This window comes from Polypterus senegalus, chromosome 1, assembly GCF_016835505.1.
Source record: "Polypterus senegalus isolate Bchr_013 chromosome 1, ASM1683550v1, whole genome shotgun sequence".
NCBI classification, from domain to species: domain Eukaryota; kingdom Metazoa; phylum Chordata; class Cladistia; order Polypteriformes; family Polypteridae; genus Polypterus; species Polypterus senegalus.
In genome coordinates this window covers 15,525,401-15,541,243 of record NC_053154.1, presented here as the reverse complement: position 1 = coordinate 15,541,243, position 15,843 = coordinate 15,525,401, and the positions used below count along the sequence as shown (strand labels likewise).

General features: G+C 41.0%; 1 protein-coding gene across 3 annotated transcripts in view; it reads left to right on the top strand.

Moving 5' to 3' along the window:
* LOC120523144 (1-aminocyclopropane-1-carboxylate synthase-like protein 1) overlaps window positions 1-15,843 on the top strand; it is a 166,392-nt gene that overhangs the window by 105,876 nt on the left and 44,673 nt on the right. For all 3 annotated transcript variants that reach the window (XM_039744162.1, XM_039744153.1, XM_039744171.1), the window contains exon 11: window positions 2,460-2,505. In XM_039744162.1, coding sequence (XP_039600096.1) covers window positions 2,460-2,505 — 46 coding nt within the window. The remainder of the gene's footprint in view (window positions 1-2,459; window positions 2,506-15,843) is intronic.

Genomic DNA, 15,843 nt, shown 5'->3' with positions numbered 1-15,843 from the left:
TGAATGCAGTCAGTCAGTGCAACAGGTTAAGATGTTGCAGTTCCATCAACACTTATATAAAGTTGAGTGTCATCGGCATAGCAGCAGAAGCTTACACCATACCAGATGAAAAATGAAAAACTGAATTTCATTGTTGTCTTGGAGAATGCTGCTGTACAGTTAGGTCCATAAATATCTGGACAGAGACAACATTTTTCTCATTTTGGTTCTGTACATTACCACAATGAATTTTAAATGAAACAACTCCGATGCAGTTGAAGTGCAGACTTTCAGCTTTAATTCAGTGGGTTGAACAAAACGATTGTATAAAAATGTGAGGCAACTAAAGCATTTTTTAACACAATCCCTTCATTTCAGGGGCTCAAAAGTAATTGGACAACTGACTAAAAGGCTATTTCATGGGCAGGTGTGTTCAAGTCCGTTGTTACGTCTTATCAATTAAGCAGATAAAAGGCCTGGAGTTTATTTGAGGTGTGGTGCTTGCATGTGGAAGATTTTGCTGTGAACAGACAACATGCAGTCAAAGGAGCTCTCCATGCAGGTGAACGAAGCCATCCTTAAGCTGCGAAAACAGAAAAAACCCATCTGAGAAATTACTACAATATTACGAGAGGCAAAATCTACAGATTGGTACATCCTGAGAAAGAAAGCAAGCACTGGTGAACTCAGCAACGCAAAAAGACCTGGACGTCTACAGAAGACAACAGTGATGGATGATCAAAGAATCATTTCCATGGTGAAGAGAAACCCCTTCACAACAGCCAACCAAGTGAGCGACACTCTCCAGAGCTTGGTAGGCGTATCGATATCCAAGTCTACCATAAAGAGAAGACTGCATGAAAGTAAATACAGAGGGTGCACTGCAAGATGCAAGTAACTCATAAGCCTCAAGAATAGAAAGGCTAGACTGGACTTTGCTAAAGAACATCTAAAAAAGCCAGCACAGTTCTGGAAAAACATTCTTTGGACAGATGAAACCAAGATCAACCTCTACCAGAATGATGGCAAGAAAAAAGTATGGAGAAGGCGTGGAACAGCTCATCATCCAAAGCATAGCACATCATCTGTAAAACACGGTAGAGTCAGGCAGTGTGATGACTTGGGCGTGCATGGCTGCCAGTGGCACTGGGACACTAGTGTTTATTGATGATGTGACACAGGACAGAAGCAGCTGAATGAATTCTGAGGTGTTCAGAGACATACTGTCTGCTCAAATCCAGCTAAATGACGTCAAATTGATTGGGCGGGGGCGTTTCATGATACAGATGGACAATGACCCAAAACATACAGCCAAAGCAACCCAGGAGTTTATGAAAGCAAAGAAGTGGAAAATTCTTGAATGGCCAAGTCAGTCACCTGATCTTCACCCAACTGAGCAGGCATTTCAATAGTTGAAGACTAAACTTTGGACAGAAAGACCCACAAACAAACAGCAACTGAAAGTAAAGGCCTGGCAGAGCATTAAAAAGGAGGAAACCCAGCATCTGGTGATGTCCACGAGTTCAGGACTTCAGGCTGGCATTGCCAGCAAAGGGTTTTCAACCAAGTATTAGAAATGAACATTTTATTTCCAGTTATTTAATTTGTCCAATTACGTTTGAGCCCCTGAAATGAAGTTATTGTGTTAAAAAAATGCTTTAGTACCCTCATCTTTTTGTTCAACCCACTGAATTAAAGCTGAAAGTCTGCACTTCAACTGCATCGGAGTTGTTTCATTTAAAATTCATTGTGGTAATGTACAGAACCAAAATGAGAAAAAAGTTGTCTCTGTCCAAATATTTATGGACCGAACTGTACTTATGTTATCTTGGGTGCCGTTCGAAGCCCATATGGAGTCACAGGCATGGGAGGACATGCACCCCAGGTTGTCCATAGTGTGGATGATGGGGAATGAGCATGTGCCGCTTTAGATACTTAAACGGCCCCCATTGTATCCATAACACGCTTTCAGTATTATTAAACTTTTTAGACTTGCAGGAGGAGGTGAATTGGGAGAGTCCCCCTCAGAGTCTGTAGTGCAAGCCCCTCTAGGACCAAAATGATGAACCACCCTGTAAAATGAAATGGATAGTTACGGAGCATGAATCACTTCACTTACATAAATGATGCCCCTTGCTATTTGTAGGGCATAATCCTTAATTTTCATAAAAAGAGTCCCTCGGGTGCCACAGCCACCTATGCCAAATTTCTCCCTGGGGACAAATAAGGATCAATCTATATTTTCTAATGACTGGCTCTGGTTATTTTCAATGCGTTAAATGAGTTTTCTTTGTTTTGTTCTGTTTGTTCAACCTGTGATCACAAACGTGTTTAATACTTTTGTTCTATTGAAGGTGAAAACTCTGCTCTTGTCAGCAATCAATAACCTAAATTGCCTAAATAATATAACTAATTGTAGAAATGCTTGAAATGTCCCCATTTCAAGGAGTAATCTGAACTTTTTGAATTTTTTTTTGCAGGCTTCCTGACCCTCAAAGGACACATGTGATGTGGGGAATAAGTAAGGTACAGCAATTGAGACACCTCTACGCCGGCTGTTCTGTGGGCAGAGGGGACAAGTTAGCCCGTGGTGGGATCATTAAATAAGAACGAACAAATGAGCTATGGGGGGAGGCTGAAGGAGTAAAACCTTTACAGTTTAAGCAAAACTGAGATTAATGGGGTACATGATTGACGGGTGTAAAGTGACACAAGGAATGGATCCCAGTTGTTTTTTTGTTTTTATTTTAAACTAGCTGTCCCCCTGCGGCTCCACTCACGTAGTAGTGAAACTGGATAAACTTTAAAAATCAATAAAACAAAAAGGTGTCGCTAGCTAAGCAGAGGCAAGTTACACTCCGAAACATAGACAGAGGTAGACCGACTTGAACAGAGGCTGGCGTGTGAGTGAGGAAGGCCCTGCCCGGCTCCCCACTCCTGACGTCACGCTTCCCCATCTCTCTCGGATTAGTGCGAATATATCACTCTTGCAAGCGAACTATGATTCTTAGCATGATGAGAGAAGTCACACAATCAACCGGAATGTTCAAGCAAATTATAGAAAAAAACCCTGATCTAAATCCGTTAAGTAATTCTCTCTCGAAAGCGGACAGACATGCAGACGCTGGATTTTATATATATAAATATATATATATATTGTGAGCAGGGGGCTGAATGCACCCCTAGAAGACACGGACACTCCTCAAAAAACCCCTCCTAAAAACGCTGACAGACTACCTTCACATTGCTCCTTTAGTTGCTGGGCTTACTTGCGGCTGCTCTGTCACACGATTTGCTTTCCGCGCGGTACTCTGCATACTTTAAAGCCTGAACAGCACCTGTTGGTTGCTTTTTAGCTGATTGCTTTGTTTTCTCTCTCTCCTATCCCGGTAATCCTCTGCTCCTGTCGGAGGTCCCGCTCCCGTTGTGCTCCCCTATGATGTCTATTCTTTAATCAAGAACTAACTGCATACTGAGCGTGTTTTACTTCTGAAAGAGAAATGTTTGTTTGAAGTGTTTGAATAAAGTTCCTGTCTCTACAATCTCCTGTGTTTTCTGTGCAATTCTTGTGATCCAAGCGTGACAATATATACAGTGGGATGCAAAAGTTTGGGCAACCTTGTTAATAGTCATTATTTTCCTGTATAAATCGTTGGTTGTTACGATAAAAAATGTCAGTTAAATATATCATATAGGAGACACACACAGTGATATTTGAGAAGTGAAATGAAGTTTATTGGATTTACAGAAAGTGTGCAATAATTGTTCAAACAAAATCAGGCAGGTGCATAAATTTGGGCACCACAAAAAAGAAATGAAATCAATATTTAGTAGATCCGCCTTTTGCAGAAATTCCAGCCTCTAAATGCTTCCTGTAGGTTCCAATGAGAGTCTGGATTGTGGTTGAAGGTATTTTGGACCATTCCTTTTTACAAAACATCTCTAGTTCATTCAGGTTTGATGGCTTCTGAGCATGGACAGCTCTCTTTAACTCACACCACAGATTTTCAATTCTATTCAGGTCTGGGGACTGAGATGGCCATTCCAGAACGTTGTACTTGTTCCTCTGCATGAATGCCTTAGTGGATTTTGAGCAGTGTTTCGGGTCGTTGTCTTGTTGAAAGATCCAGCCCCGGCACAGCTTCAGCTTTGTCACTGATTCCTGGACATTGGTCTCCAGAATCTGCTGATACTGAGTGGAATCCATGCGTCCCTCAACTTTGACAAGATTCCCAGTCCCTGCTCTGGCCACACATCCCACAGCATGATGGAACCACCACCATATTTGACTGTAGGTAGCAGGTGTTTTTCTTGGAATGCTGTGTTCTTTTTCCTCCATGCATAACGCCCCTTGTTATGCCCAAATAACTCCATTTTAGTTTCATCAGTCCACAGCACCTTATTCCAAAATGAAGCTGGCTTGTCCAAATGTGCTTGAGCAGACCTCAAGCGGCTCTGTTTGTGCTTCCTCTTCATCACTCTCGCATACAGCATCTCCTTGTGTAAAGTGCGAATGGTTGAACGATGCACAGTGACTCCATCTGCTGCAAGATGATGTTGTAGGTCTTTGGTGCTGGTCTGTGGGTTGACTCTGACTGTTCTCACCATTCGTCGCTTCTGTCTATCCGAAATCTTTCTTGGTCTGCCACTTGAGCCTTAACTTGAACTGAGCCTGTGGTCTTCCATTTCCTCAATATGTTCCTAACTGTGGAAACAGACAGCTTCAATCTCTGGGACAGCTTTCTGTATCCTTCCCTAAACCATGATGGTGAACAATCTTTGTCTTCAGGTCATTTGAGAGTTGTTTTGTGACCCCATGTTGCTACTCTTCAGAGAAAATTAAAGGAGGAGGAAACTTACAATTGACCCCCTTAAATACTCGGATTCACCTGTGTATGTAGGTCAGGGGTCACTGAGCTTACCAAGCCAATTGGAGTTCCAATAATTAGTTCTAAAAGTTTCGGAATCAATAAAATGACAACGGTGCCCAAATTTATGCACCTGCCTGATTTTGTTATTGCACACTTTCTGTAATCCAATAAACTTCATTTCACTTCTCAAATATCACTGTGTGTGTCTCCAATATGATAGATTTAACTGACATTTTTTATCGTAACAACCAACGATTTATACAGGAAAATAATGACTATTAACAAGGTTGCCCACACTTTTGCATCCCACTGTATATATATATATATATATATATATATATATATATATATATATATATATATATATATATATATATATATAGAGAGAGAGAGATAAATTCTGCAACAAGAACACAGGGACACGATTTTAAACTTCTTAAGGGTAGATTTGGGACAATGTGGGTCGTCTCCTTGCTCTTACTGAGATGAGTTGGCAAATGCGGACAAACAGAGCAAGGTGAAGGTGATAAAGCACTCTAGTGCTTTTATTAAAAACAGTTAATCAGTGTCCCAAAAAGTGAAATGAAAAATTCATCAATAAATAAATAAAAAATCCAATTAAAAGAAGGTGTCTGTCTATATGGATGTTAGAATGATCAAAAAAAAAAATCTGTTAAAACGAGGTTAACCCTTGAACCACCGGAACCGGCTCTAGTCGCTTCCCAGTGCTATTTGCCAGCATGCCGGAGCTGATCAGTCCGTGCCGTACATTCGTTGAGCAGCCTGCTCATGACTACTGGCACCCCCTAGCGAATCAGCGTCACTGTCCCTGGGATTCAGCCGCTGCACTAGACGAGCCTGAGAGGTCAGCGTTGGCCTCTGTGTGCTCACATGCAGCCAGTTCAAGCTCAGTCGGCTTGGTGATTTACTGAATTTCATCAATGGCGTCACTTACACCGTCTACATATAATACGAGATTGTTGCAGTGGTTTTTATAGTTTTACAGATCATTGGCAGTGTGTAAAATGATCAGTGTTGCAGTAATTGAGATGCTCTTTACGTGAAGAAAATATGTGTTCCGTTGAAATATCACTTTTTCTTGGTGAATTTTGATATATCCTTAAAAAGTGTAGCAAAAAAGTATCTGGCGTCAGGGGGTGCATTAACTCCAAGTGTGTAGCAGTTTAAGAGGTAGAACATGGCAGGAAACTATGTGGTATAGCGGGTCCACAGCTCAGATTGAAAAGGCCAGTTTTAAACAACAACAACAACATTTGAAGGGTTGAGTTCCAAAACCTGCTAAGTACATTTTTTGGCGAACTTTAGGTGAAGTATGGTTGTGACTCATCAAAGGGTCGGCTATGTGCTTGGCATTAAAGTGGGCTTCAAAACCTGCTAAGTACCAAAATATAGTGCTATAAATTTTGATGTGAGTTCCAAAACCTGCTAAATACATAACCAGCTTAGTTCCAAAAGCTGCTAAGTACACCAGCCAATAATCTCAATATGCGACACTCAGAGTTTTAGGAAGAGACTGGCAGGTGCTTAACTACAAGTCTGCAACTGCAAAAGTCTGCAAAAAAAAAAACTCCCATTTCACTTGACAAAAGTTCGAGTGGTGGAAATAACAAGTAACATAAACATAAAGACCACGTATTCGGGCGACTTTTGCAGTCACAGTATTGTGAAACGTGGCAGCAAAATAAAAAACGTGTCAGCTGACCCACTTCCACTGAATTGTTGTGTTAATCCAGTAAAAGCAAAGGATGTCGAAATGTTGCTTAGCAAAATGGGAGTCAATATGGACAATCCGCAATCAGAAAAAGTTAAAGAATTCTACCTCCCAATTATTGGAACAGCCAACAAAAACACTAAACCAATGGCAGACAGGGATACTGAAATATATGATGAAGACGATGTAGAATATTGACATTCTAGAGATTGCTTATAACTTGTTTAATTTACTACTTCAACAATGCTTAATAGGAATTCATGACTTTTAGCTTTACTTTTTAGCTAAATAGTTTAGAGACTAAAAGCTCTGAATTTCTTTTGTTATATAATAAAAATATTTCAAGATCCAGAGCACTTTTGATGAAAGTTTCTACTTATAGGTTTATGGGATAGCATTGATTTAGCGTCAAAACCTGCTAAGTATGTTTTTTTCCTATTTTTTACAAAATGTAAAATATTCAGATTTCTGAGATGTCCAGCAATTGACCTTCAGTAATGTAGCAACCAACATTCTGCAAAAAGAATTTTAAAAATGTCATTTCAAATACTTAAAAATTATTTTTCTCCTTTTCACAAAAAGTTGTCTCCTGTACTTAGCTGATTTTGCAACTCAGCTCTTCATTTATTTATATAGCACATATTCATACAAAAAAAATGTAGCTCAAAGTGCTCCACAAAATGAAGAATAGAAAAATAGAAGACACAATAAAAAATAAACATAAGTCAACATTAATTAACATAGAATAAGTAAGGTCTGATGGCCAGGGTGGACAGAAAAAACAAACAAAAAAAAAACTCCAGAGGCTGGAGAAAAAAAATAAAATCTTTAGGGGTTCCAGACCAAGAGACCGCCCAGTCCCCTCTGGGGAATCTACCTAACATAAATCAAACAGTCCTCTTTGTATTTAGGGTTTTCATGGAAAGACTTGATGATGATGGTCACGTAGACTTCTGGCTTTCAGTCCATCAATGTTGGAGCATTATGATGCTTTGAGTAGGTGGTGGTGGCGCAGGAAACCGGAAAAAGAAACAGAAGAGAGAGTTGGGGTCAGTATGGATTTTAGAGCCACTATGAATAGTTATTATGATGAATTGAACATACAGAGTATCAGGATTAAGTTAAAGTGAAGTTATAAAAAGGCCATGTTAAAGTAATGTGTTTTCAGCAGTGTTTTAAAATGCTCTACTGTATCAGCCTGGCGAATTCCTATTGGCAGGCTGTTCCAGATTTTAGGTGCATAGCAGCAGAAGGCCGCCTCACCACTTCTTTTAAGTTTTGCTCTTGGAATTCTAAGGAGACATTCATTTGAGGATCTGAGGTTACGATTTGGAATATAAGGTGTCAGACATTCCGATATATAAGATGGAGCGAGATTATTTAAGGCTTTATAAACCATAAGCAGTATTTTAAAGTCATTCCTGAATGACACAGGCAACCAGTGCAGTGACATCAAAACTGCAGAAATGTGTTCGGATTTTCTTTTCCTAGTTAAGATTCTAGCACCTCCATTCTGCACTCGTTGCAGTCGATTTATATCTTTTTTGGGTAGTCCTGAGAGGAGTGCGTTACAGTAATCTAGTCGACTGAAAACAAACGCGTGTATTAATTTCCCAGCATCTTTCAATGATATAAGAGGTCCAACTTTTGCTAAGTTTCTTAAGTGAAAAAATGCTGTCCTAGTGGTCTGATGAATATGCGATTTAAAATTCAGATTACAGCCAACAGTTACCCCTAAGTTTTTTACTTCCGTCTTGACTTTTAATCCTAATGCATCAAATTTATTTCTGATAACCTCATTGAATCCATTATTGCCAATTACTAAAATTTCAGTTTTCTTTTTATTTAGTTTGAGAAAATTACTATTCATCCATTCAGAAATACCAGTAAGACATTGTGTTAGTGAATCGAGAGAGTCGGGGTCATCAGGTGCTATTGATAAGTACAGCTGCGTGTCGTCAGCATAGCTGTGGTAACTCACATTGTAACCTGAGATAATCTGACCTAACGGAAGCATGTAGATTGAGAAGAGCAGCGGACCCAGGATAGAGCCTAGAGCCTAAATAGATAATCGCCGCATTCCCAGCTTAAAGGGGGGGCATGGTAGTGTGGCCAGAGCAGTTCCCGGGCGCATCCGTGATTGAAGCCGAGAGCAGCTAATCGCCATGCCCGATCCACGTCCCCGTAATATATAGTAGAAGTGCGAGGCGGATAGATGGAGAAAAAAAAGAGAAAAAAAGAAAAAAAAACAAGTTTAGAAGAGAGAAGAAGGCAGCAGGGAGGAGAAAGCCCGTGCGTGAGAGTGAGAGCGAAGGCAGGTTTATTGACAGTAATGCAGCTGGTTGGAGAGCCACGAAGGATTGTTTGGCCAAATCTTGGGCAAGATTGAAGTGGTCGCTCCAGTTGAGCACTTTGGAGGAGCTGGAGTGACTGGCAGAAGTCAACTGGCTGTTGAAGGAAGCGACAGTCGAGGAGGCTTTGGGTGTGTTCTCGGTCCGGCTGTAGCCCTACATAGCCAGGGATCAGAAGGCTACCGGACTAGAATAGGAGGGAACTGAATTTGCTGGTAGGGCAACCCTCCTGTTGTGGGGCCCGTATGGGAGAAACAGGGGAGCCGCCAGTAGAAAGAAGTAAGCACCGGAATTTTAAGAAAAGACTGCCTTCAGCCATTGTTTTTAACCTCTTTTTAAAAGGATGTATTTGTTGGATTTTAACCTCCACCTTTTCACCTGTTTTAATGGATTATTCATTTAAGCACTATTTCAGACATTGCACTCTTTATTTGGACTCTGTTTTTGGTTTTGTTGATTCAAATAAAAGCACTCTGCACTTTTTGCACCATCCCCTTGCTTTGTAGTTGATGTCTTTACTGTCTAGCTCATCAGTGACATTACTGACGGTGTGGGGTCTGAGAGCTCCCTAGAAGCCTAGATGGGAGCACAGAGTAGAACCCCCCACTCCAAGTATGTGGGAGTTTAAGGGTTAAAACATGACAGGAAACTGTCCTTAAAAACCTCAAGCCCGGGTGAAGTCCTTAAAAACTGACGTCTCCTTGACTTCACCCAACACGGGCTCTTGCAGCCAAGGAGGTGCCTATCCAGCAGTTCAGCCCACCTTCAGCGATGTTCCTAGTCTCGTCTGTGGCCCCAGCAAGGCATTACGCCAAAATCACTGACTCCTGCTGCCAGGCTCGCGCCCCTCTGGTCCGTGGCACCAGCCGCAGGACACCTCTCTCTGCCTCTCACCCCCCGGCATCCGCGTCACTTCTCTCTGGTGAGTCCCTACAACTGAGCAGCTCTTCAGCCACTCAGACTCCCAGGTCACTCAGCTGGAATGGCCATCAGCCCCCGAGCGCCGTTCACACGCTGCTCTAGGGACTTCCTCCCGGCTGTCTGCCTTCTCTCTGTCTTGTTCACTCACATTGGCTCTCCGTTGCTGCTGCCTTCTCTCTCTCTCTCTCTTTTCGTTTTCATTCCACCTCTCTTTCTTTCAGATTTACCTTATTCCTTTTTTCATCTCCAGGTGTAGCATTCGTGTTTGCTTTATAAAACCAGGAACGTGGCACAGCTGCAGCAATCAGTAGCTCTCAGCGCCAAGTAGGGTCACTGGCGATCCCGCACCTAAACACTAAGAGTAGGACCGCCTGCTCCCTCACTGTGCATGGGATCTGCTCTTGCCACACTACCACACTCCTACACAGAGACGCGAGGGAGATAATAATTTATTTAAGCAGATTTCACTTTACCCACAAGACTTTGCACATATATTAGAAATGTTTTCTTTGTGCAAAAAGCCATAGACACACAGAATACATGCCCAAGTAGTATTGTGGAGAACAGAAAAGTAGGGGCCTTGAAATCTCGACTTGATGTTATTTTGAACAATCGTTGTGTGATGGGTGCGGCAGCGTGCCATCAGTGCACGCTCCCAACATAAGTAAATAGGATGGACACGTTTCTGGGACAAGATGGCCTTTCTCATCACAACTATTCAAATGTTGTTATGCTGCAGTCTTATGCCAAAATCATTCAAATTCTTTTTGCCGTCATCAAGAAACTCTCCATAACCCAGATTGATAAAAGAAAAACAGGATTTTAGACATTTTTCAAATTTAATAACGCCAAAAATGTAAATTATAATAACAATTAAAATATGAACTATTCAGGTATTCGGACCCTTTGCTAAGACACTTAAAATGTACCTCAGGTGCCTCCAATTCTATTGATCATCATGGACAGGTCCACCTGCATTGTAAAAACATTTATGGTAAAGTACTGGCAGAATTTTACCGTAAAAAATAAGGTGACAAACATTTTAGGTTTATGGTATAACTTTGCAGTAAATGACTTTTTGATTTTGTTACGACATATTCCATTAGAAGCGACCGTTTAACCCTAACCTGAAATCCATACACTGTAATAAATATGCCAATCAACAAACCATTAGAAAATATTGTCAGGATCAAACACCAGTACACTGTTTGCATCAGTAAAGTAACAACAACCAATAGCAAACGTATAATTTAATTACGTATATTGAAAAGAATTAAATGTTTAAGGAGATTATGGCACATTGTCTGGTGGAGAAGTAAAGTTTGCTTTTGTGGAGTAGGGTGTCCTACCAGTGTGCCAGCTTATCAAATACGACCCACCATAAGTCAGCTTCCATTACCTCAAAAAACCTTCAGTGCGCAGGGAACAATAAGTCTGTTAACTTTGTTTAAGTTTTTTTTTTTCCTACTATTTAAAGGTAGGCGGTTTACCAGGAACAATATGGTAAAAGGGGGCGTGTTCTTATGCAAATATTTTAACTTCGGTGTTCCTGAACCAGCGCTTTACCGTTTTACATTTTACAATCGTTTACCTTCGCTATTTAACAGTTTTACACTGTAAAATGAAGATGTTTTAGTTAATAAAATGCGCACACGTGCCGGTCCCGGGACATAACAGCGTTTTAAAAACGTTACAGTAATGTGTGCATGCCCATCTGCCATGCATCTCGACACCCTACCCATCAAATGAAACTTCAAAGTCTCGTCTTACCGATGATATAAACCATTTTGACACACAACAACCACAGCACTGACACTAAAGCCTTTTTTACAGAGAAGTACATACTTTTAAGAGTTGACTTTCCCTACCTTTGAAGACCCCCTGCAAGTCAAACATCAATATTTCCGAGCAGTATTGATCCCATTGTGTCCGTAAGGCTCCAGCGAATATAATCCAGTAAAACGATTAGGTCCAAAACACACGATATATCCTCAAAGGGACAAAAACTCCAGAAAACGTTTCATAACTTGAGACCACCTACGTAATTTTTTTTCATTTATATTGCTCATATCAGACGTAATTTGTTTCTGTCGGCGATAACCATGCTACCGCATGAAACACGGAAGTGTTAGCTTTCAAAAGACACCTAAGTTGGCCAATTACGACGGGTCTGGGGTTGACTGGCACCTCGTATAGCCAACGAGTGTCACAGACAGCTTGAAGGATGACGTAAAGCTCCAAACCCTGGTAGAATCTACCAGTTTGATTGGACACTGTGACTGACACTCAAAACTTACAGCCAATGAGCAGCCGAGCATTTTGATATGTAACTTGCCATACTAACTTGTAAACAAAATGATCGGAGCTGCGCGAAGGTGGCATTTGTGCCAGTCTGCAGAGTTGGTGCGTGGTTGTTTATTGTGATTTCGCCAAGTTTTTTCGCATTTTAAATATGAATAAAAGTAGAAGTTTAAACGTAAATAAACGCTCGATTAAATAATAGATGCATGTACGCGTTGCGAAAGTATTCAACCGGCCCAGGAGACGTCTAATGGCAGAGAGCGCGTGCCACGCCCTTGTGCTTTCTGCTTGCTAGTGATTGCTGCCATCAAGTGGCACATGGAAAACGCTGAGCTGTGTTGTAACAGTTTGTAAAAGAAATATATATAGTTTGTGTGCATTTTATAAAAAAAAATAAAAAATAAAAAATATAAATATATTTTTGGCCCATAACTTGTATTGACTATTTTTACATAGAAATGTGTATTTTTTATTGTTTTTATTATGGAACATGAATTTCCATAACTAATAGAGTGACACTGTGTGTAGATATAGATTCCTTTAGGTGTAAGCTTTCAGTAGAGCCCTCATTGATATCTGTGGGTTGAAGCATTCAAAAGTTATTACACTTTTTCCATACGTTCCAAAATGTGGATAATGGTCCCTCTAAAAAGCACCTGGACATGCCCACATAAAAACTGGTGTAAAAATGTCATTTTTACAGGTATTCTTTTCAAATTTGAAATGTGAGTAGTCAACAAGTTATTCTGTTGGTACATAGTGTGTTTCTGTCCCCACCTACCTACTGCAGCTTTATTTTCCTTTATTTTTATAAAAAAAACTTAGGCGAGAACAAAAATTGCATAACTTTTGATCAGTCACACCTACAGTGATTCTGACTACTAAGGGTGAAACTAGAGAATGTTACCTTTACAAAGAGACCAAACGTGTTTATACTCCAGATAGTTTAATAACAGCAATGATTCTAATTTGGAGAGGTCGAATTACAAGCGATTTATCAAAAATGACCCCGCTTGATAAGGGGATGTATCAGTAAACAGTATGTAGCATATTTTGAAGGAATAAAAATATCGATTTTACATAACGTCAGTTGACATGTTTGCCCTAAAAGCGAACTGGTATTGGTCTACGGAGGTGGGGATGTTGCTCTTAATGTGTCTGAGGACAAGTCACTCAAAGCACTTCATAACAATAAGGGGTCAGGGCCACCAGGCGATAATCGCTCAGGGACCTCCACACTGCCTGCTTTGGAATAGAGACGATTGTAGCAGACTTGAAGCAAGTGAGGACAGAGACCTGTTTTAGAGAGATATTATACAGGTTGATGAACACTGCTTCAGGACCCATCCAGGAACCCCATCAGGACCAGCTGCTTTATTAGGGTTAATGTGGCTTGGACAGAATGGATGTGTGCGTGTGTGTGTTAAGAGACAGGATGTTGATAAGGGTTGGCACCAGTCACTGTGCAGAGTTCAGCATCCTAACAGCTTGATAGAAGAAGCTGTTCTGTAGCTTGCTGGTATAGGACCTGATGCTACGCTGTCATCGGCCTGAAGGTAATAGTGAGAGCAGCTCATGACTTGGATGACTGGGACATTGATGATTTTCCTGGCTTTCCTTACACACCGCCTTACATAAATGTCTTGTAAATTGAGAACATCTCCACTAATGATTTGCTCTGTCCTCTGCCAGGCTTTACGGTTCATGGCAGTGCAGTTCCCATACCAGACAGTTAGGATGCTTTCAATGGTGCAGAAGTAACATGATCTGATGGTGCGTGAGGTTGTGCCAGACCTACTCAGCTACCAGAGATGATAAAGGTGTTGTTGAGCCTCCTTCACCACTTTCTGGGTATGAATAATTCATGTGAGGTCTTTGGTGATATGCACACTGAAGAACTTAAAGCGGCTCCCTCTCTCTTCATTACTCCCATTGATGATGACAGTGGAGTGTATGCCTCCTTGATTTCTGAGGTCCTCTCATACCTCTCTAGTCTTGGCTAAATTAATGGAGAGACATTTTTACTGGCACTAGTGGGTCACGGCTGTGATTTTCTGTCTGTATTTAGTCTCACGTACGTTTTAAATGAGACCCACTACCATTGTATTATCAGCAAATTCTATCTATCTGTATAATCTTACAATAAAACACTAAGGTCAGTGTGTCTAAGAAATCTGATTGGCTTTGGTGTGATTGGTCAGTCTGGCTTGAGTGACACTATGAAAGAGGAAGTGAGAGTGTAACACACACAAGGAGGAGTAATGGCATAGGAAGAACGCATAGAGAATCACCTTCAAAGACAGCAAGTTTTAAACTGGAGAGGAGGTGAAAAAGGTGCCTCAAGACGCTTGGAAGACGCTTGAGAGAGGGAGCGCCGGTTAAGAGACGTTCACACACACTGGCACAGAGTAAAGGCACTGGTACATGTAGGGCAGGATTGGCGACTTTCTCATCACGCTAAGTATCATAGTTCACTTGCGGTACCGATTTATTTGAGTGAATCCGAGAGACACGCAGTGGGCCGAGGGGAAGGGGGTGTGGCCCTCCTCACTCACACGTCAGCTGAGGGGCGTACCTTACATCCGCTTAGCTAGTGAACAAGAGAACTACTTAACTTATGTAGATCTTTTTATTCAATAATTCGCTTGAACATTTCAGTTGATTTTGCGACTTCGTTTACTTGTAGGAGTGATATATTTGCACTAATCCGTGACAGAGGCTGGTGGGCTGAGGGGAGGGGGAAGCGTGACGTCAGGAGTAGGAAGCCAGGCAGGACCCACCTCACTGTTCTGTTTCACTATTACACGTGCAGAGCCACCGGGGACAGCTAGTATCTATCTATCTATACAGTATATATATATCTATACAGTATATATATATATATATATATATATATATACAGAATATATATATATATATATATACAGAATATATATATATATATATATATATATATATATATATATATACTGTATATATATATATACACTGCTCAAAAAATTAAGGAAACACTTAAATCACACATTGGATCTCGATAAATGAAATACTCAAGTAGAAAATCTTTACTGAGTAAAATGTGTAATTCATTGAGAATAAAATGATGTAATAACGGTCAATGGAAACCAAAATCATTAACCTATCGAGGGCTGAATTCAAAATCACACCAAAAATCAAAGTCAAAAATTGAAATCCCTGGCTGATCCAACTTGTGTGAATTTCATCACAGCAAATCCTAATGTGACTCAGTAGTGTGTTTGACCCCCACGTGCCTGTATGGACTCCTGAGAGTGTCTGGGCCTGCTCCTGATGAGACGGCAGATGGTGTCCTAGGGGATCTCCTCTCAGACCTGCATCAATGAGCTCTTGGATGATCTGTTGTGCTACTTGGTGGTGTCCAATGCACCGATACATAATGTCCAAGAGGCTCTCAATTGGATTCAGGGCTGGGGAACATGTGGGCCAGTCAATGGCATCAATGCCTTCAACATCCAGGAACTGCCTACACAATCTGGGCAAATAAGGCCAGTCATTGTCCTGAATATCAGGAGGAACCCATACGTCACTGTACCTGTATAAGGTCTGACAATGGCTCTGTAGATTTCATCCTGGTACCTTAAAGCAGTCACGGTAGCGTTTCCTAGCACAAGAAGGTCTGTGTGATACTCCAAGGATATGCCTCCCTAAACCA